Source organism: Hypomesus nipponensis, chromosome 7, assembly GCF_054491055.1.
Source record: "Hypomesus nipponensis isolate SF chromosome 7, ASM5449105v1, whole genome shotgun sequence".
Classification (NCBI taxonomy): domain Eukaryota; kingdom Metazoa; phylum Chordata; class Actinopteri; order Osmeriformes; family Osmeridae; genus Hypomesus; species Hypomesus nipponensis.
In genome coordinates, this window is record NC_140367.1 from 7,762,489 (window position 1) to 7,784,392 (window position 21,904).

Consider the following 21,904-nt stretch of genomic DNA (forward strand, 5'->3'; position numbering starts at 1 on the left):
CCATCATTGCAACAAGCTTTCACAGATTTTAATATGTAATCAGGCACACAGCTACCAAATGACATTTTCCATAAATACCAGCACAGAACGAGTGTTCATTATATGTAGTAAAAACTATTGATTGATTACACAACTACAAGCAAAACCTTGTGCAAAAACTTGTTGAAGACATTACTGGTGGTTCACTCACAGATATGTAGTACCTAACTTAAATACCCCCCCCCCACCCCTTACCCCCTAACACACACACACACTAGTAAATACAAAAACTAAAATTTATGACATGTTACAGAAGTTACAGAAGGTAGTGGCACTCTGCATGGTCCAGCGTTTGAGACTGATCCCTCAGTGTTTGGCTAGTTTCCCCTTGGCCCCCCTGGTGGTCTTGTTGGCCTTGGAGCCTCTCTGGTGGTCACTGACACGGTTCCGCAGCACGTACACGTCGTACTTCTGCCTCTTGAGCTTCTCAGCCAGCTCAAACTTCTCAGCGTGGAGGTCTCGCAGCCATGCCCACAGGTCCCGGGCTTTCTCCGCCAGCTTCTCCTGGTTCAGGTGGTCGATGTTGAGGGGTTTACGGCGCTCCATCAACGCCTTGGTCTTCTTCTCGCGCTCGGTAAGCTTTTTACCCTTCTTCTGATCCACCTTCTGCAGGTAGCCCCCAAAAGCCTTGTTGGAAAAGGTCTTCTTTTTCTTGGCCTCCTCTTCAGCGCGGACTTTGGCTACTTCCTCCTCGCGACGCGCCCTCTCCTCGGCCAGACGGGCCTGCCGCTCCCGGTCCTGTTCAGCACGAACCCGCTGCTGCTCGGAGCGGTCGGAGCGGCGGCGCTCAATGCGGCTACGCAGGGCGACCAACTCCTCCTCCTCTTTCTGACGGCTGGAGAAGTGCAGCTCTATCAGGCTCTGAAGGTCGTTGAAGTCCTTCTCCAGCCTCTTGCGGTGAAGGTCATCAAAGTCCAATTTCTCTCCCTCGGGGAGTTTGGGGAGAGTGATGTTAGGTATGTACATTTTATTGTGTTTTGGTTTGTTTTCCCCCTCCTCATGTTCCTTCTCTTCCTCATCCTCCTCGACATGCTCTTTTTCTTCTTCTTCTTCTTCTTCCTTCTCTTCCTCTTCCACCTCAGCTACCTCCACCTTCTCCTCTTCCTCTTCAGCCTGCTCAGTTTCTTCTTCTTCTTGCTCTTCCTCGTTCACCTCCTCCTCTTCCTCCTGCTCGTAGTCCTCCAAAACCTCCTCTGTATCTGACATGATGTTGATCCTGCCTTGTGGACAGCCCAGCAGTGGCGAGTGGAACAGGATTTCACACACAGACCAGCTGGTGTACAAAACACAGATAAGTGAGATCTCCTGTGTGGCGGCTTGGGCTCTTTTAAGGGTTTCTCATTACCATGTGACCAACTCCTGACCAAAATTCACTGGCTATTGGTCTGGCACAGGGGGAGACTGTTAGACGGATGGAATTGAGTCTATTTTTTCCGTCTTGTCTACTCTCAGCTCCACCCATTTATCCCCCACAAGACCTCCATCCTGAACTTTGACCCTGGAACCCTCCCACCCATCCCCGATTCCCTCTTATCATTCCTTTCTAAGGACCGGAGGAGAGGCTATTTCAGACACACAACAGATGCACACACATGTTGCCCCCCATCAAGGCCCACAGTGCATCCTCCTCACACAAAGATTTATATAGGGATCCAAACCTTGTTAAAACAGTTAATACTTCTCCCTAGTGTTCTTTCCAACAGCACTTAGTCAAGAGAAAATAAATATGCATGCAAAATTTGCCAACATATTTTGTGTGTAAGCCAACTGGAAAATGTGATTTAGAAAACAGTTTTCCTTGCACACAAAATGATACTGCTGCTACACACTGTTTCAATATATTGTTCACAAGCAAATACATTCTTCAAAGCTTGGCAACTGGCAAAAGGTACATTACAATATCTAAACTAACCTGAACAGGCTCATTAAAAAAAGAGGATTTACAAACTTCCCACAGCTCTATCAATTCGACATACCTTCCTCACTAAACCAAATGAACTAAAATCAAATCAGTACCTTCACATGCTAATACCTTTGTTGAAGAACATCAACAAATGTAATAGCTACTTTTCATTTCAACTTGGCCTTTTATACCAATTTCTCTGAAGGAAGAAAAGTTTTTCCTTCAGTAACCTGAAAGGTAGAACAAGTAGGAACTGTACAATTATTCAAATCATGTATTTGACCGCTTTCCATGTGTTCCAAAGGACATTTATCACCCAGAAAAATGTCAAGTTGAAAAGATACCTCCTGACAAGAACAATGACATCCAAGTTGAGCAATTGCTTCACCCCATCTCTACTTTGGAATGTAATTAAAACATTCTTGCAATTGGAGAAGGCGGCTTTCAGCACGCTGGATTAAAAAGTAATTGCTGCCTCTCGTGTTTACTTCTCAGCCTGACGGCAACAATAGAATGCTAATGTAAAGTACTGAATTATTCAGCTCCTGAGTTGCAGACACTCAAATGGAAAAATGCTGTTTTAATGGATGGATAATTGACAGACAAACAGGTGCTGTGTGGTGTCTGCGGCTAATGAACTTGGGGAATTCTTGTGAATCATTTTCAGTGTGAAACAATCCTGTTTAGGACACAGAGGCCTGTCTTAAACATTGAGTCATCTAGGGGGGAAGAGTTTTCCTTTAAAACCAGGCTGTTTACCAATGGGAGGGTGGAAAGAAGATGTCAAGATTCTCAAATACTAAAGGAAACAATGTACAGGAAATTATCCTGCAAACAGAATTAGATGTCCAACAAAATCCCAACCATGTGCCATAATCTTGAATGCTACCATTCTACAGACTTTTAGTAACGTAACAGGACGCGCATCCACAGATTTCAACACACACTATTGAAGCCCAAGGTTTACAATTGTTTCCACGGTAGTTGGGGGTACGGTTACAGTAGGCTGTATTTTGTTGAACCAAGAAGTACAGCCCTTCAGCACTCAACACATTCCTAGCAATGCATAACATGTGGCTAACAGGTGGTCTCACTTTAATAAAGATTGCACAGTTGGGACGAAACAAATGTCCATAAATAGAAGCACAGAAGCTTCAAATGACCTGCACTGTTGAACTCCCCCCATGTAGCCCCACCTCATGTCATCTTAGCATAGCTCTTTGCAGGGGCATAGGTTTCATGTCCCACCCGCCCACTTTTTGCAAAAGGCAAATCTGTCCCCTTCTTCACACACTTTTTATTAAGAAAATTATATACTATATTATATTGTATGTCATATATTAATTATACAATATTATATTATATTTATGAAAAACAGCTGAACCCGCCCACATTTGAAAACAAACCTATGCCCCTTGCTTTTTGATTAAACCAATGATTCTTAAACAAATAATTTGTATAAATTAAATATTATAACTACTTCCTCTGTGATTGAACTGTAAAGTTACATTAAAATATTCCAAACAAAATCATGTGATGGATTTTTATAATCTGCTCCAATTGAGACAACCCAAACAGTGTTTCCATCAGTTTATGATCAAGTCAAGTTGTTCTCTAAAAAGAGGGGAGATAGTGCCCTCATCTGGTCAAAATAAACGATAGCGACTAATTTACTGTGCATTAAATGCTGATTGGGAAAGTATACTCTGTACTTTAACAATGCAACCTAGTGTCTCATGTCACTCTTTGTCGACACCACTCACCCTGTCTATTGGATCACTAGAACCTCACTAGAACCCGGTGTATACAATAATAGCGTTCTCATACCTATTTCCGCCTTATTGTACGTCATAAAATACATTTATTTAGATGTTATATCATTTTGCCAAGTCACAGCAATTCATAAACAGCTAGGTCACCACAGTGTCCATGTGATGTCACACACAAGCATCGGTGCACGTGTAGGACGGTATAGGGTACGTTTGATTTTTTTCTAAGATTTCTCCGCATGGGCGGTGTTTGCTTGCTAGGCTTACTCTATTGGTTAAAATAAATAAACTGCGCATTCGTGGCTACCCTGTAATTTAAATGAAAATGCTGTTACGAAAGCAGTGTTGCATGGACTGTTTGTTTCTGTCCTCGGGTATATAACAGCACACTAATGTATCCTACAGCTTGACAGATCATTTGTTTAAAACCAGGTAAACTATTCTATTCAGTTTACTTGTGAATTATGCAAAATATAAGTAGGGCGTAATGTTTTGATTGTAGCCAAGGTCGTCTGCTTAATATGTATGTTTTTCCTTTTGAGGTGATAAAATGAATAGCTTTTAGTCTTTAATCGCTTTAGTAGTTTAATGTCTTATGACGGTTATATAAAGTGATATGCATCAACAACAACATGCATGTGTCTGTAGCCTGAGAATATCGTTGTATGTTCGTTATATGTTCGTTGTATGTTCGTGGAATGTTACATTGGTGCATAGTGGAGCTTTGGTACACGGTGTTCCCAACTCTATGCCCATGACTTGCTCCATGGGCGTAGGTTTAGGGGGGGGACTAGTCCCCACCAATATTTTAACGTGACAAAATTGTCCAAACCAATATTTTAGGAAACTCCTTCGTGCTGCATTTTGAATCGATTCTGAAAAAAATCTTTTGCACAATATATTTGCATAACGCATTAGTATTATTGTTCGTTGCCCAGAAAACTACATTTCCAATTTGACCAATGTGCCCTCGAGCCTGCGAGACAAGAGGATGTCATTTAATTGGCTGAAGTTGCAGAGTTTGAAACACTTGGTGAATCTTGACTTGCAGAAAGAGAGCTGTCAGTTGTCTGACACTGTAAATTACTAAATACACCAGGATATAATAAAGCCTCATATTAGTATTTAGTTTGGTCTCAGCATTGATATTTTTCAGTGTCCCTACCAAAGCTTGAGACCAAACCTAAGCCCTTGTTGCTCACCCTCAATTGGCCACCTCACATGTTATACTTGATTTGGTTATATGTTTATTTTACTAACCCTTTTGCACTCATAAGTTTAGACATTTTAAAGACAACAGCTATGCATTTGTAGAAATAAATCTGTAATGTGAATGTACATCTCTCAAAGGTCACGTATTCTGTGAACCCAGCGACTCAACAATGTTCCGTGCCACAACTGCCTCCTTATGTGTGTACTGCCAGAGGATGAGGGTCTTCACCTCTCCTAGCGGGGCTCCCTCTTCATCCCTGACCAGCAAGCGCCCCGAGAACCAACAGACAGTGGACTCACTCTACAACCTGTCAGTGGACATCCGCAAGGTGCGCAAGTTCAAGGGTTGGGTCCTGTCAGAGAACCTGGCGTACGTATGCGAGACAGCGGACTTGCTGAGAGACATGGGGGCCGACAGTGCCGTTATCGCCACGGTACTGGAGACCCACCCCGAAGCGGTTCTGTGTCGGCCCGAGGACGTTGCTGCCCAGCGGGACCTGTGGGCCACCGTGTGCCCCAACCGCCGCGAACTGGTGGGAATCATCGAAAAGTTTCCCGCCTCTTTCTTTACACTGACTCACCACACCAACCAGCGCGCCAACATCCAATACTTCCAGAGCCTTCGCCTCAGCAAGCGAATCATTGGCAAGCTGATGGCCAGTGCCCCTCAGAGCTTCAGCCGACCTGTGGAATGCAACCAGGAAGTGATCCACACGCTGCGGGACACCTACCTGGACCTGGGAGGGGACGAGGGCAACCTGCGGGTCTGGCTCCAGAAGCTGTTGAGCCAGAACCCCTACATCCTGTTGCGTCCTGCCGAGGCCTGGAGGGACAGCCTGGGCTTCCTGAGGGAGCAGGGCTTCTCCACAGAGGAGCTCCTCAGCCTGGTGTCCAGCCTCCGGGCCTCCATCGCAGAGCTCCAGCCGGCAGCCATGCGCCAGGCGCTGGACTACACTCAGGCGGCGCTACAGCTCTCCCACGTGGAGCTGAGGGTGACGGTGCTGCGCTGCCCCGCGCTCCTGTACTACTCCGTGCACACCCTGGCGGGCCGCCTGCAGGGACTGCTGGACGTGGGGGTGAGCATGGAGCAAGTGAAGGAGACGCCCAACGTGCTGGAGCTCACCCCGCAGATCGTTCTGTACCGTATCCAGAAGCTAGCGTCCTACGGGTATGACGTGAGGGGTGGCAGCCTGGACGTTATTGTCGGTACAAAGAAGGACTTTGAGATGAGCTACGGCAAACTGCATCTCAGGCAACAAAGGCCTCTCTTCAACCCTGTTGCTCCTCTTAGATCTGCTGAAGAGTGAATGTAAAACTGACCATATCGGCTAACTAACTGTTGCACTGCACTATAGCAATTTAACAGGAATTTTGGTGTTCCGAGTTTTACAGTGAAACAAAATTGTTGGTTATGTAAACCCATGGCAGTGACATAGATCAGTGAGACTTTGTTAGGAGAATGTTATAGCATTCTTTGGAGGTTTTATTTACGCCTCTAATATTAGCCACAACTTTAAGATAATTTGAGTTGTCACAGCACATAAAACAATGTCACCTGCACCTAATGGTTGTGTATGAAGTTGACTGATATCTGCTAACTGAAGATTGTATCCAAACAGGAACAGGGCAGAAGATCTAGAGTTCTACACTAATGGAGACTTTGTTGTAAATAAAAGGATGTTGGATTCCACTATAGTGTAATGTCCTATGCTTTCACGTAATATAAAACAGTACATTACAGTGGATGTTATGACTTTCAATTGAATTGTTTATTTCAGAAATAACAGTATACAATATAATGCTACATTTAAACAATAATATAGTGCAGTTACTTTTTTACGGCTATTTACATTTATTTATTTAACAGACGCTTTCATCCAAAACGACTTCAACGAGAGAGCTTTACAAAAGTGCATAGGTCACTGATCATAACAACGAGATAGCCCCAATCATTGCAGGTAGCCAAAACATGAAGCATACATTGTGAAAAAACAAATAAGTGCCAGAACCACAAGAGCATGTAGTTAAACAAGTTACAATTAAACAATTTGAACCTCAGTGTATTTACTGTACATTATAATACAATTAGGGGGTTATGCTACAATAAGAGGGAAAACAAACATATATTAACAGCAGAAAGCTATACAGCATACACAGTAAATTGTGAGGAAAATACAAAACAAAATAATAAAAACATAAAACTTCTAAAGTACTGGAACAAGTAGGCCTAAACAGGTTATTAGGAATAGGCTGAATTACACAAAAGGTAAGGAAATGATACAATTGCCATAATATATTAAGCCTGTGAACTAAACAATTTAAACCTCTGGAATAAGACCATGCACAATTATTTCTTATTCCAAAAACAATGAGTAAACAATGACAATAGGATCCTCATTGCTTTCTTATATATAGATTTTTTTTTACATGCCTCATATCAGTATGTGATAGTGATCCCTGTTTCATAGTGACTGTACTAGCAGACTGTTTCCACATTGCCAGGACTTTCATTCCGCCTATGTCTTTTCCCATAGAATTCTGGATCATACTTTTCTTTGTCTTCTAGTGCAATTGTTTTGTCCCAATGCTTTTCATTATCCTTGTGTTCCTCCGGTATGTTAGAACCATATATCATAGGAGCAAGAACCGTCTTGAGCTCAGGTGGTATGTGATATGCAGTCAACATGTGCAACTTTTGATCAACCCCAAGTTCAATCCTTTGCTTTTTGCAAATGACTGTTGAGAGGGATCAGAAAGAAATTAATGTTGAATATATGGTTTTAATAAAGTTGCAAACTAGGAAATCTATGAATTAGTATTTGCATAAGATGTTCTCACCATGCTTAACCACAAAGTAGACCAGAGCCAGAATCACAACACAGATGATAACGAGGAGTTTTAAAGTAAACTCCTTCCACTCTGAAAATGTGTTTACTGGTGGACTAATGTCTGCATGATCAAGAGTGAGACCATCTGTAAAGAAGATCCAAACCACATGAATCCAAGAAAAGTCCATCTTCATTTTTGAAGGAAACATTTTTAGGGTCATAAAAGGACAGAGATATAAAGATACCAATTTATTCACTACAATGTATAATTTTTAAACATCTCACCCCACAAAACAGAGATGATGTTCTTAATGGTGTGAACTTCACAGCGGTAGCTCCATGTCTTCATGTATTTGTCGTTTAAGAGCTCCGCAGTCACTCTTATAAGGCTTGATCCTTTTCCTAAGTGCAAAGGTCCAACGGTTCTCACCTGATCCATCACAGACCCATTTCTGGTCAACAGAACCTTCTGTATTGAGAGGTCAGTGCTTGTAACATGACATCTGAGAGACACTCTGTCATTTTGAGGAAGTGGTTTACCAAAGATGTTTATGTCTGGAGAAAATCAAAGAACAAATGATCCAGTTAAATTTAAACATAAGATTCTTATTTTTTGTTTTGACATATAATGTATTAAATACGACACCTGTATTAGTAGCAATCATTTCTTGTCTTCTCTTCAGAATAAGCACAAGTAACGAAGGACAATCATCCTTCAGAAACCAAACTAGTTTGTTTTTATGAATTTCTCCTGAATTCCATTTCCGTTCCATGGGGACTGCCAGTGGAGATTCTGATTTCCATGTCCGAGAGTTGGAATTGAAGGATAGGAAGTCCGTCCCATTGACGGCCCAGTTATCAAATGTAGAGTTGGACTCTTGGTCTGATGAGTAGGTGCAGCCACTTCGTCTCTGGATTAAATCTGGGAGAGGGTAAATAAAAAAAATTAAATAAAAGGTAAGATAATTAAATTCTTAGAAAATAGATAGATTTTTGGGTAAACATGAAGTTAAACCAACATTGGCTTTAGACATATCCTGCCACCTCGCAGCAATACTGTACAAAATATTTAAAATAGAGAGTTCAAACAGCTCACCCACTCCCACGTTGGTTAAATGAGATATTTCCACAAATGAATTCCTGAAGTCCCAAACTTCATTAGAACAGTCTTGGATGCTCTCTTGCAATTTCGTGTTGAAAGATGGTTGATAGTCTTCGAGGGTTCGTCTGAGCTCTTCACCAGAATTGGCAGTCTCACAGTGAGAGATAGAAATCCCGTCAAACATGATCACTTGCTGGTATTGGGATTGGTTTCCAGGCTTTGAAAACATCATTGATAAGAACTCCAAAGTGTGGACTTCTGAATGTGAAATGCAATATTTAGGATTAATCACAAGAGGTTACAGTAATTTAAGATGAAAAACGCAATATTAGTTGAATGGACAGCTTACCACTTTCTGCTGCTGATATAAAAAGACTTATGCACAACAGAATCATCCAAATCCACTTCATAGTTGAAACTCCCTAAATAACAAAATATAACTTTTGCATCAGCAAGTGTGTCTGTGTAGCTGTCAACATGCAAGTCTGCTAGAATGAAAACTATTCCTAGTGTTTTGAAGGAAGTGTTTTAAAAGTGGTTCAACTTGAATACAAATAATCTTGGCACTGACTTTGTAGATGAATATTCATAGGATTTTTTTAAAGTGACAATTTATTTGAGATAAAACTCGAGTCATATGTATATTCACATATATTTTTTTATTAAACAAGCACATCGTGAAAGAACAACAATTTTTTACGCGAAGCAAGATTCTCTGGTATGGTAAACAATGGTTATTACACAGAAGAGAAAACAGACCAGAAGTTCTACCTTTCACCAGTCCTTCATGACCAGAAATATGGGCACAGGATTTGACTCCCGAATAAATATGAGACAGGATTTAGTAACAAGAGAACAGTGACAGTGATGTGTGAGCAGCAGATATTAGGAAAAGCAAGAGAGGGACAGCGGGGTTCAAGGAACAACACCAACAGGGAAAGAATAGGCTGAAGAGAGCTTTCTAAAAAAATGTCACCATCTAGACAGTCTATAAATGCTTACACTTTTATCAAACTTTTCATAAAGAACAGAAATCAGTCCACAATGATTCTTTATATCAAAAATATATCAATGGGTCTATGACTACATAAGAAAGAAACACAATATCAAATATACAGGTTGCATGTGAGCAGAAATCATCAAATTAATTATGTACACAAAGATGTTGTCCCAGAAAAACTGTAACATCCCAACGCTGTTGATAATGTAGAATGTTACAGTAGGTTTATTCAGTCACAGTGCCGGAACACCGCTGAAATATTGTAGAGTTTGTAAGTCTGTGTGATAACATACAGTCCCAAGCATTGACAAACGTGTTTGCTTGAAGATGGGATACTGTACTCTTTCTAGAGGTGTGTGTTCCATTCTGTTACGGGTTTAAACAGGTATACAGAAAGTCTGTCTCATAGTCCATTTGTGTCCTCCAGGTACGCTGTTTACTAGTCACGAGGGGTTGAAAGTCGGAACACACTCCTGTGAAATGAAAGTAAGAGTTTCAAGAGTATGAGTTTCAAATTACAGGTAAAACAACAACACCTTTTCTGAGAATGTTAACTGGCAGCAAACCACATATCTTGATTAACACCTTGCAGAACATGTTTGCATTGCAAAGCAGAGGGTGTACTAGGCCACTATGAGTGTTGTGATTGTTAAGTTCAACCTCATAAAAACAAACATTGAAATACACAAGTTTAATGTACCTCTCTGAGCATAACAGCATACAGAGCAACAGACTCATTTTGGTAGGTATCTGTAATTCTGTTCTCACCTCTCTACTGGGCGCTCTGTTTCTGGAGCTTGGAGCCGGTGCCGTAGCCAGAGTCCTCACTGTGGCGTTTCCCACTGGTCAGAGCGCTGTGCAGCCCGTGCCCTGGGACAGGAAGAGGAACAGCAGGTGTCAACTACAGAATAGTGAGGGTTAGGACACAGCTACAGCAAATGAAAGGACACAGAGTTTTCGTGCTGGTCTCTCATCTCTATCCTAAGATGTTTTAACTGTGGTATGCGTGTGTGTGTTTGTATGTATGTAGTGTGAGGGGTGTTTTTACATCTCTAATTATGACATAACTGTCTGTATAGTATAGTCTGTATAGTAGAAACTGAACAGAACTCCCATGCAGCAGTGGTACACCGGGCCTCACCTTGCAGCACTGCTGGGCTTCCCATGTGCTGGCTGCCCTGGCCGTAGAACACCATGCTACTGCTGCTTCCAGCAAAACCTGTCAAGAGAAAGAACCAGGGGTGAGGGGGATGGACGTGTGTTGTATGTGGTAGACTGGACCAAATGCTGATGAACAGATTCTCAGAGTGAGTATGACGTCCTATAGTGTGACGTGGGACAGGTGGCAGAGAGTTTGTGCAATTGGAGACAGGTCTGAAGAGATGAGCGTGGGGAAGATCTATTATTCGAATGATTAGATGACAGAGTAGTGTAAGGGCTCACCTTGATGCTGTGTGTTGACGCTGCTGGGAGCTTCGCCCTGGGAGTACACCAGGGCCCCGCTGTGCCAGTCTCCATGGGACTGAACTTGCATCTGGTATCCTGGAGGAACAAGCAAACGTCAAATCTCTGCTTTGATCGGGGAGTCGCGGGTACGAATTTGATAGTATTGAATGTGGAGGAATAACAGCAGCAGATGGAAACTGCTGAATAGTAACAGGTTAAAGCTAACAGCAGATGAACAAGGTGACACTTTCATGCTTAAGTCTCATCTCTGCCTTGATATTACTGTATGTCTTAACTGAGGTACAAAACAAGTACATATGTTTGTATATATGTATGCATGTGCTGTATATTTATGCATTTTAATGATATAGGGAAGGTAGGAGGTTGTGTGTGTGGGGGGGTACTCACCAGATTGAACGGTGGCCTCATGGGTGTCATCTCGAGAGGAGAACCCCATCATGCCCGAGGACCCCTCGCCGTTACCGTTAGACGGGACAGTAGCCAGCAGGCCTGGAAACAAAGAAATGACAGAGTCAGTAAAGCGCTTGACATAGTATGTCATACTTCAATGATATTACTGTCTGTTCCAGTCAAATATGAAGTTGTATGACATGCATTACCGAATTAGCAAGAATTTATCATGAACAGGAATGACGCTGTGCTGACATGCCGTTTTCTCCTCTCCTCTCCCCCTCCTTACCCAGGCCTCGGTAGCAGGACAGCTGCTGGTAGATCTGTTTCATCCTCTCTATGTTGAGGCGGCTGGCCTCGGCGTGGTTCACCATGGGCTTGGGGTAGTGCACCCCGATCACACACTTGGCCACTTTCTGCACACTCTCCGGTGCGTTCCACGGGTCGTAGATGTACTTAGCTGGGAATCCTCTGAGTATGGGCAGGTAGCGTCTGAGGGGACAATCCCATGTCAGTTAGAACATGAACACAGCTAAAATAGTAAAAATACCCCCTTGAAAGCGGACAGTGTGGTCACCTGATGTAGTCTCCGTTGGGGTCTGTGCGGCGGCCGAAGCCCACAGGGCAGTAGCAGTGGAAGAACTGCTGGAAGAAGGAGCTGCAGGAGAGCCACATCCAGCTGCCAGAGTTCACGCTCCAGTCTGCATCCAGCAGCAGCTCCTCAAACACCTGCACACACACACACAGCTTAGTAACTAGGCCTTGAGGTACCTGACAACATTATATAGACAATTATTTATAATAGTATATCCAATTTAAACTGGATAATTTTTATTCAGTTTAATACTAATTATTATTAATATAAGTTGATTGTCTCTTGTGCAGAGTGAGCTGTGTGACTCCCTGTACCTTCATGCCCTCCTCCCAGCTGATCCACAGGTCTCCGCGGGTCAGGAAGCAAGCGACAGCGTGCCGGGCCAGGTGGTGGATCCAGCCCTCCTGCCTCAGCTGGGTCATGATGGCGTCGATCCAGGGGAAGCCCGTCCGGCCCTCCGCCCACTTGGCCAGGGCCTCGGGGTTGCGGTCCCAGGGGATCTGGACACATATGGGGTTGCCCTCCATCTTGTCGAAGCGGGGGTTGTTGGTGGCGGCCGTGTAGAAGAACTCCCGCCACAGCAGCTGGCCGTACAGGGAGAGGGGCGGGGTGCTGTTCTTCTTCACCTGGGAGGAGGAGCATTTGTCAATAGGCCATCATCTCAGTTAGCATGTTTGTTTGTTGCAGCTTGCTAGAAATCAAATTCATGTATATCATATCGTGTCACATTTGCAACAGAAGTCTGACGTTGCTATTATAAAGTACATTTCCTGATGCCTTTTACACTTAATAGATATGTAATGGACTGTGAACAAAATGATTTGTAGTTGAAGACAGTATAACAAATGCTGACTAAGGCCTGTACGTACCTTCCTGTAGAGATCTGTGAGTTTGAAGTAGAAGAGCCGACAGGATAGGCAGCCAAAGCGCAGGTAGGGGCTGAGGCCTGTTGGACTCGCCAGTAAGGAGTTGGCGTTCATTCTTGGCCGCTCAAAGTTGGCCACCCATGCCTGAAAGCAGCAGATAAGTTTGAGATGAACAGCAACCCCAAATACATTGGGGCCTGGCTTCCAAAACTCTCGTTAGGGTTCATTCTAGTCGAAAACATCAAATTTGATCAAGGTCAGCCATTTTAGGACACTGGTTGACACAATCAGTTCACTATATTATTTTGTATCTTACAGACAGAAATGGTACAGTTTTAAAGTGTAGTGTTACACCTTGTTCCCATTTCAGGACTTATATAACCAATGTTTTCCAGGAGAGATTGGAAAATTACATGGAAACATGTGGGTTGTGAATCTAGTTAGGAGGTGAATTGGCGTTTCGGTAGGAGAGCATGAGGACAGTGAGGGAGTCTGCTGTGTTAATGTTGTTGTAAGAATGTTCCTGCAGGAGGGATCACAGTTACTTTTCCACATTTCAGAGTTTCTTTTAAGGACACATTGCGGGGATCCATGAACACCAATCGGAAGCAACTGAGTGTTACGTAACTGTTCCGTAAACATGTACAATGGTATACAGACAACAATGAATAGGTGGATGTTTTTAAAGGTTTCGTACTGTGTGTAGAGGGGGGGTGGGGGAGTGTGTGGGTGTGGATGTGAGTGCGTAACTCACCTTCCTCTCCAGGTGCCTCTCCAGTCTGGTAAGGGCCTCAGTCTCTCCTCCAGGCCACACAGCAGAGGACAGACCCTCGGTGTCAAAGCCTACACAAGCACATGTATGTAAGCATTCACCCACCTGTTTCGCAAACTCACATTGTTGCAAACAACTGAACTGAATTATCAAGTGAAAATATCTTTCTGGTCAAGAAGCGGTCTAAATATTTAGAATTTCCTCAGAGATTAATAAAGTAAATTGACTTTGAATTTATAATAAGCCATCCTTGAACTTGAATTTCCGATCATCCTACACTACTACTGATATTCTTATAACCTTCCTCACTATTGCCACTCACCTAGCTCCTCCAAAGACGGGACTCCAAACTTGTCGTCGTGGTCGTCAGACAGCGGCGTTGTGCACTTCCCCATCACCTCAGCAGTGATGGCCTCTGCTGGCATCTCCACAGCATCCATCCTGCTGATCAGGGTCTGGAAACGCTTGTACGTGAGGGGGGACTGGCCTCCATTCAACTCTATGATCCTAGAGACAGAGAGAGAGAGATAGAGAGAGATAGAGATAGAGAGAGATAGAGAGAGAGAGAGAGAGAGAGGTGGGCTTAGAGAGTGTGTCTATGTGTGTGTGGTGTACGTTGTGTGCATATGGTGTTTGTGGTGCTTGTTCATGTGTGTGTGATGTTGGTATGTGTATGTGTCTTTATGTTTGTCTGTCTGTGTGGGTATGTGTGTGTGTCTGTGTGTGTCACCACTCACTTGTCCAGGTCGTAGAGTGTGTGGGAGATGCAGACTGTGACCTCCACCTCGGCCTCGCTGGCCAGCTTCTTGATGGCCGCATCTCGTTCCTTCCCAAAAGGCTCCGAGTCGTACTCGTATGACAGACGAGAGATCTTCCACTCCTGGGAGGGGTTCAAAAACAAACCATGAAACTTTGTTAACCCTTGCGTTATCTTTGGATCATTCTGACCCATCTGTCATTGTGACCCACCGTTGTATTACGACAACTTGGGTCTTTTGTCTCAGACCCCCCACATTGCGAAGGTTAAAAGAAAATTATTTGTATTTGTTTTTGTATCGGGTAAAATTGGTTAAACACAACAATGGTTCCTTATGAACCGTTGGGTCGTGTGACCTGAAGGCAGCACAAGGTTGAATACACAATAATGCATAGTAAAATCAATTAGTTGAGATGTGTTGACAAACAATTAGTTTAATGGAGTTGAATACGTTGAAGCAATGTCTTTTTTAGACATAGGTCATTCTCGATAATTGTTTTGACCTTTAAAGTACTTGTTGCATGTTAATGTGGTCAGATTGATCAAAACTCATAGTGTACCTTGAAGAGTCGTGGGAAGACATCAGTGGGCTGTCCTCGGATGACAAACAGACGAGAGTTGAGCTTTCGGAGGCTGGCATCCAGATCCTCCAAACACTGAAGTAGAAACCTGAGATAGACAGATGGAGAGAGACGTTAGGCTAATATTAAATATAAATGCAGCCTAACTATGAGGCCAATAATCTTAACCACCTCTGATTGTGCTGTTGATAAGGTCATCACTTGAATTATGAATGGAAAAAACCTTACACCAATGAGCTTTAACTCCTATCTCCGAAGATAAAAATACGTTAACAATGCTCTAGAGATAACAACCAAACCATCCATCCGTCTATTAGGGCTTATATGTTCTAGGAGACCTCTTCTGCGTGGTAGCCACTAGCCAGTCAGTAAAGTTAGTTTAATGGCTCCCAGAAGCCTGTCCTTTCCATCACAGTAGGAGGGCAAAGTGAGGGCACAGAACTATAAGAGCAGGCGTGTTAAGAATAGTCACTGTATGGACAGATGGTGAAAGTAATGAAGCCTATTATCTTACATAATGTAATAGTGGACTTGGATAGTTAGACTTTGGTTAGGGTCACACAAGTAAATGGAATGCTCTCACCAGAACCACAGAAGTATTATCTCTATACATTCTCTCTATTACTCTGGTTCACCCAGGCCAGTCTTGTAAAGTGGCACTACAGTATGAATTTCAAGCACCAGGGGGCAGCAAAAACCTGGGTATAGAATTAGGAGATTATAGCACTTTCAGTGCTCAGAGTAAAATTTAACAACTGGGCTCACTCAAGTTCATGGTGGTGTGTGTGCAAAACTCTATAAGCCCATGTGTTTATGTTAGCTGGATTCCACTTCTGAATCAAGTTGACCGTCTTACATAAGATTTCTATTTTTTGGATTTATAAACAAATACAACCTGCTGCTTCAAAATTATCTTGATTTTTATCAATGTCCTGTTATTGGTGTAGGGAATCTTGCAGGGGTTTTGAATCATTTTGTTCTATGAATCAGTTAAGTCTCAAAAAATACATTTTACAAATAAATGTTGTGATTTAAACATTGTATTGTGTGACATATGACTCCTAATATAATTCAGTCAGAATATCACACAGAACGTGGCAAGATAGAGGTTTGAGATTGGTTCCTTTGACACAGTCCTGAACCTGAAACCCATGCCCCGCCATGACGCCTAGAGACTTATGTAAGGATTCAAGGATGAGGTCAGCACCAGGAATGTTCACAGCTACAGAACATTGGCCTGCAGAGGGCGCAAGGATACTATGATTTTGTTGTAAAGTTGTTAGAGAGCGAATATTGGTCTCATGCACACAGAGTAACTGCAATAGCTACAGATTAAAAGTACCCAATAAGTATTATTTCAGCAAATTTTTGGCGTCTCATGAAAAGTTGTACAAAGATGTCATTTTCTTTTTCCAACTCCAATATCTTTACTGAAATTATTACAGACAAAATACATGACACTTTTGTTCAAGTAAATCATTTCATTAAATAGCAAATGTTCCAAGCAACAACAAAGCCGGGAATATATTTTCTAGTTATCCTAACTACTGTACCCCCTAGGTAATGAAGGAGCCTAAAAAGGTTCCTTCAACTTCACTCATGTTTGGACATTGTTTCACGTGGTCTAATAGGATGGCATGCCTTAAGGCATATTCAAAAATTATTCAATGAATAACATTAAACTTAAGTCCCTGTGCTGTTTATATAAGCATGACATGAACAACTGTAACACTAAGAGTGAATCACACGGCATTACACATGGTTTTATTCAACGACCATGAGAGGAAGCACTCAGGTCTCCAATCCATGTAACATAACCCCCAAGCATCTATTTCTGTCTTCCAAGACCAGCATGCATAATCACATGTGACTGTGTAATGGCTGCATAACGACTGATACGTTGATCTATTATATATAACTCGTTCATTTCTTTAATTTTTTATTTAAAAAAATAAAAAATCCTAAATGGATACCAGCAATGACAGGGCAATAATCTAAATGGAACAAGAGGCTCTGCCCCTTTCACTTCATTAGGTTAGATTTCATGCAGTGTGCCCAATGAAATACACGTTCCTTGATCTAACCACCAAAATACTGTGAGAACTACACACTTCTAATCCCCCCCCCCGTTTTCCCTATTTAGACTGTTATGTGCAGTTGATTCAGTCATCACAGCCTAAGCACTCCCTGAGGAAATCCTCCTCGTCCTATGATGTAGGACCACTGACAGAGAGTCTGTTAATCTCGTGTCCAGTGAAAAACAATAACTCGTCAATGACAGTTGGAAACACAGGTCAGTGAGTGAGTGACAACCAAAGTACAATGAACAGGGACTTATTCCTTTTAGTGGTGACAATGTGTGACAGGCTTCCAGTTCGACGGCCAGTCAACCTGACAGGCAACGTAGTTATGACGTCACAATGGGATCAACTGCAAACCGTTTAATCCTCGTCTTCTAACAAAAAGATGGTTGGAACCGGATTTCATGTTAATGAAAAAGACTGTTCCTGTTTCATAAAGATTTCAGAATCAACTGCAGCTTTAAGACTAATCTTAAGCACCAAGACAACACAAACACCCACACACAAATGCACATGCACACCTGTAGCAGAGCTGCAGTAATAGAGTGAATCCTGTGTTGTTGTTGCCATAGGTACCAGCCAGAGAGTGGGCAGGAGCATCCAATCATATGCCCTCGTTCTACGTATCCCGCATTAGGTTTGCCAAAACCTCATGATGTCATGGAAAATCCCTCAGAGAGAAATCAATGAGGGTTGAGGCATCCATTTCAGAACAAAGCAACAGACAAATATGATGGATATGTAACAATATTGACAGCAGTGAATAGACTTTCCACTGTTTGACACACCTGTGTGTTAGCCCAATGCTTAATGATATTCATTAAGGTTGACTGCATTTAAACATCCTCACTGTTTCTAGGAATGATTCCAAACGGGGAACTGAATGGTCCAGCTCATTTTGAATAGTGTCAAATGATGCATAATGTGGACGTCTCTCTTGGACCCGGTCATTATTCTTCTACTTGCTGTGACTGACAGTGTCTTTCAGAGAAAGTCCCACGCCTCAGATGCCTGGCAATGTGTGCAATTACCCCAGGGTGCAAATCCCATCTGAGCTCCCAGGTGAACCTCCCGGGCCATAACTGGGTCATGGGATCGGTACGCAAATTGAGAGATCCCAGGATCCCTGGTTTAATTCCCATGTAAATGTTTACAAAAATCATTTAAGTGGATCAATACAATGTCTGGCTCTGAACCTCATTATATCTTATGGCCAGGCACTTCCAGTGCAATCTGCTGCAACTGAACCAAAACCAAGGAGCACATGACTCTGATATTTTTAGTGATAGTGTTAGAGCAGTGTTCGAGTGGAACTTACGGATCTTGGGTATCTGTTAGATAAGCAAATGGGGGGTTGGGAGAAAATCAAGGTGACATGAAGATAATTGTATGTGTGTGTGTATATATGTACTGACACACTGACCAACTTTGGAGTGAGTTTTATTGACCCTTGATCTCTAACATTGAATTAGGCTCAATCTCTTTATGCTATACTATGTGAGGCTTATGTTAAGCCAAAGCATGACCCCGACGGTAAGATGTGAAAAGGTTTAATATGGTATGGTCTTAGAGTGTAAACCACACTGTAGATGTACAGCTAACTATTCCTAAACAAACACCAATTCAGGTTTGCTTTGGTGATGAAAAAATGCTTGAATGTCTCATCGATACTTGAAATTTCACACACTGTTGCATAATTTGTTCTTATTCATGTTTGGCACATGCCTGTTCTAAATCCACTTCGTTGCTACTCCGTGCCCAGAGATCCATCTGTGTTGGTGTATGCAAGCAGAACTCAAGTCTGTAGGAGCCAACGGGCATACACAGACAGATGAGTTGAGATGGCGAGAGAGAGAGAGAGAGAGAGAGAGAGAGAGAGAGAGAGAGAGAGAGAGAGAGAGAGAGAGACAGAGAGAGATACACAGAGAGAGAGAGATACAGACAGAGATACAGAGAGAGAGAGATACAGAGAGAGAGAGAGAGAGAGAGAGAGAGAGAGAGAGAGAGAGAGAGAGAGAGAGGTGAAGAGACAGAAATGTGTTATCAACGGTTCACGTTGAAGGTAAGCGTGTGAGCGCTGAGGAGCCACTCCAGGCTGCCGTTACATAACTGGCAGAACGTAACATGGAGGCTGCTGGGTTAGTGTACCAACCACTGCAGGATACAAACTAAAAGTCAAGTCTACTGAAGACATTATATATGACCAGGAAGTAATCTGCCTGGCCCCTTGGGGGGGATCTGGGAGCACTGGATCTCTTTAATACAAAGCATGACATAAAAGACCTGTGTCCAGGCTGTATAACCAATATGCTGGATTTAGATGCTGGTATCGTATCATTTGGGGGATTCAGAATTAAAACTGTCGTAGATGGGATTTTCTGGAGGCACTTTAGTGTAGGCAAAGTAGATGGCAACTTCAATGAAAGGATTGTTTGTTTAGCTATAATAGTCTGAATAGCAGTTTGAAGTTGAAAGTTGAATGGACTGTACCATTTCAAAAGTCCAAACATTGACATTATGGGTAGAACAATGTATGACCAGATAGGAACTCTTCTCTGAATTAACTTTATACCAAAGTATATCAGAGGTATGGAAACATGCTTAATTGTGTTATTGCCTCTCTATTTCTGAATCAAAATTTCACAGACACAACCGCACGCAGACCTCAGTCAAATAGAACTGATTCATGTATGATCTCCATACACAACCATTGCAGGAAACTAGGTCAAATCTTGATTTACTGCACTCTGTCATTCAGCTGACACAGTTAAATAGTTAACGTATGCCTTTACTCTAGAATAAAATCTCAAATGAAATATAAAACATTTTGACAGGGTACTGTATTGTTTTATTATTATTCAGCCATCAAGCACGCTTCAGGCCTATCCGAGAAGGGACACGCACACTCTAAACTTAACATGTTTCATACTCAAATTATTATCTTACACACAGAAAACAAGTCAACTATAGTCAATGCACGCCGAACTGTCTTACCTCCACCTGCTGATTCCAACGTTGGACGATCCTGCAAACCAAGGGTCTAGGATGTACACGCAGCGGACTGTGTCCGCTCCCTGGATGGACTTCTTAAGCGAGGGATTGTCGTGAAGCCTCAAGCCCTTCCTGAACCAGTGGATGGTATTAACAACCATTACTCAACTGGACGAGTCCTTTTACGTTGCAAGTGTCTTTTTAGTCAAGTCTTATTCCGATACTTGTGGCGATGTTCTTTTGGGCGTCGAATTCATGTAAACAAAACAAAACTCGAAGACACAAATCTAACTCAAATCAATGTAGCCTAATGCAAAGATCACCAGAAAAATCCACTTATCAACCTTGCTCTAATAAAACATTTTCCATTATTTCAAAAAAATTGGAAACTGGCGACTGCTGAACCATTTGGCCAAGAGAGAGCTTACGTTCTCCTGCACTGCAAAGCGATAGACGACTGGCTTTAGGACCTTGCTCGCTGGGAAACAATCGCCAGAGTTGCTTGTTGTATAACTTGTTTTCTAAATGATGAAATTATTGATAAAATTAGCAGAGGTAAAAAATGCACTACACTATATCAACATGTGCAAAACAAATATATAACCACATACCGGTACTCTCTAATAAATAAAGCACCGCTTGCACGCGCTGTTAAGGTAATAGGGACCGTTGCTTGTCTTGTGGCTCCTTTCGGTCAAGGAAAAAAGTGGTTATGTAAATATAACCTACAGACTATTAGTTGTCTTGGTCCTGTGGACAAATACAAAACTTTACTGCAGTTAAATCCACGTTTAAAAAAAATCGTAGACTCCGTTTAAGAATTGGAATGTTTAAGAGAAACGTCTCTACAGCCTATGTTGCAAGATCTCGCATGTAAGCATTGTAACCCTCACCACACCTCTTCAATAATCCCACCCACTATGTGCGCACTTCGAAGACAGCATTGCAATTGGCCCATATCTCTATTTACGTAGTTCCTCTGCTGTCACGTTTCTGTAGTGTGGATCTTCCTCGTGTCCTCTTGAAAACACTCCCAAGGTTGTTTTTGTTTTTTTTAAGATTCGCTTTATTATTATATATGTTCAATTGTATTGAATTGTGTTAGGGTGAAAACTACCTAATTTGACCGTAGAACATGTTACATTTATGTAGTACGAAAGATGTCTCATCTTGGAAAAAAACAAAAACATGACAACATGAAAAGTACCCGGATGAGCACATGCAGAAGGGTATGAGGATGCAGCGCAGGTTTTTCCGCATGTTCGAGTGCGCACGTAGCGTCTCCAAAATAGTTATGGGAAGATTTTGATTGAAATTGAAATAAATCATTTAATTATCCGAATGTTTCACATGAGTCCAAAGACAACGCCGTCTACGTTTGTTATTATTTCATTTAGTATAAAGCCTTCATTGGTAAATCAATAAAAACAGCAAACAATCCTCGGAGATAAATGGCCCCAACTAGGTTAGAGAGCATGACATTAGGCCCACATATTTCAAATACTATGACTACACAAACTTCATATGAGGGCTAGCATTTAAAAAATGAGA

At 42.3% G+C, this 21,904-nt stretch overlaps 4 protein-coding genes across 4 annotated transcripts; 1 reads left to right on the forward strand and 3 right to left on the reverse strand.

The window, feature by feature from the left end:
* Window positions 1-345: 345 nt before the first annotated feature.
* Window positions 346-1,245, reverse strand: tnnt2c (troponin T2c, cardiac). The gene has a single exon (XM_084701376.1). It carries the CDS (start codon window positions 1,243-1,245, stop codon window positions 346-348), a length of 900 nt encoding a protein of 299 aa, XP_084557502.1.
* A 2,796-nt stretch (window positions 1,246-4,041) lies between these two features.
* On the forward strand, window positions 4,042-6,613 carry LOC146276580 (transcription termination factor 2, mitochondrial-like). Its single transcript, XM_084700956.1, has 2 exons — window positions 4,042-4,143; window positions 5,062-6,613. The coding sequence occupies exon 2, from the start codon at window positions 5,094-5,096 to the stop codon at window positions 6,228-6,230; it is 1,137 nt and encodes a 378-aa protein (XP_084557082.1). The 5' UTR covers window positions 4,042-4,143; window positions 5,062-5,093; the 3' UTR covers window positions 6,231-6,613.
* A 116-nt stretch (window positions 6,614-6,729) lies between these two features.
* LOC146276581 (uncharacterized) lies at window positions 6,730-9,323 on the reverse strand. The gene is made up of 4 exons (XM_084700957.1): window positions 9,203-9,323; window positions 8,848-9,111; window positions 8,398-8,673; window positions 6,730-8,306 (listed from the first exon to the last, which is right to left on the reverse strand). Exons 1-4 carry the CDS (start codon window positions 9,261-9,263, stop codon window positions 8,008-8,010), a joined length of 900 nt encoding a protein of 299 aa, XP_084557083.1. The 5' UTR covers window positions 9,264-9,323; the 3' UTR covers window positions 6,730-8,007.
* A 170-nt stretch (window positions 9,324-9,493) lies between these two features.
* On the reverse strand, window positions 9,494-21,243 carry LOC146276582 (cryptochrome-1-like). Its single transcript, XM_084702093.1, has 15 exons — window positions 20,965-21,243; window positions 20,357-20,874; window positions 15,261-15,369; window positions 14,681-14,823; window positions 14,266-14,450; window positions 13,926-14,014; window positions 13,175-13,315; window positions 12,620-12,931; window positions 12,288-12,439; window positions 12,000-12,202; window positions 11,708-11,809; window positions 11,297-11,395; window positions 10,995-11,072; window positions 10,622-10,723; window positions 9,494-10,326 (listed from the first exon to the last, which is right to left on the reverse strand). The coding sequence occupies exons 2-14, from the start codon at window positions 20,512-20,514 to the stop codon at window positions 10,626-10,628; spliced, it is 1,869 nt and encodes a 622-aa protein (XP_084558219.1). The 5' UTR covers window positions 20,515-20,874; window positions 20,965-21,243; the 3' UTR covers window positions 9,494-10,326; window positions 10,622-10,625.
* Window positions 21,244-21,904: the final 661 nt, after the last annotated feature.

Excerpts from the sequence above, each read along its gene's own strand:
- LOC146276581 (XM_084700957.1), bottom strand. The coding sequence starts at position 9,263 with ATGAAGTGGATTTGGATGATTCTGTTGTGCATAAGTCTTTTTATATCA. Across the intron at positions 8,674-8,847 it reads TTTAACCAACGTGGGAGTGG|ATTTAATCCAGAGACGAAGT; the intron begins GTGAGCTGTTTG and ends ACCCTCTCCCAG. Across the intron at positions 8,307-8,397 it reads AATGATTGCTACTAATACAG|ACATAAACATCTTTGGTAAA; the intron begins GTGTCGTATTTA and ends GATTTTCTCCAG.
- LOC146276580 (XM_084700956.1), top strand. The coding sequence starts at position 5,094 with ATGTTCCGTGCCACAACTGCCTCCTTATGTGTGTACTGCCAGAGGATG.
- LOC146276582 (XM_084702093.1), bottom strand. The coding sequence starts at position 20,514 with ATGGTTGTTAATACCATCCACTGGTTCAGGAAGGGCTTGAGGCTTCAC. Across the intron at positions 12,932-13,174 it reads TCACAGATCTCTACAGGAAG|GTGAAGAAGAACAGCACCCC; the intron begins GTACGTACAGGC and ends TCCTCCTCCCAG. Across the intron at positions 12,203-12,287 it reads CCCAACGGAGACTACATCAG|ACGCTACCTGCCCATACTCA; the intron begins GTGACCACACTG and ends TTGTCCCCTCAG.
- tnnt2c (XM_084701376.1), bottom strand. The coding sequence starts at position 1,245 with ATGTCAGATACAGAGGAGGTTTTGGAGGACTACGAGCAGGAGGAAGAG.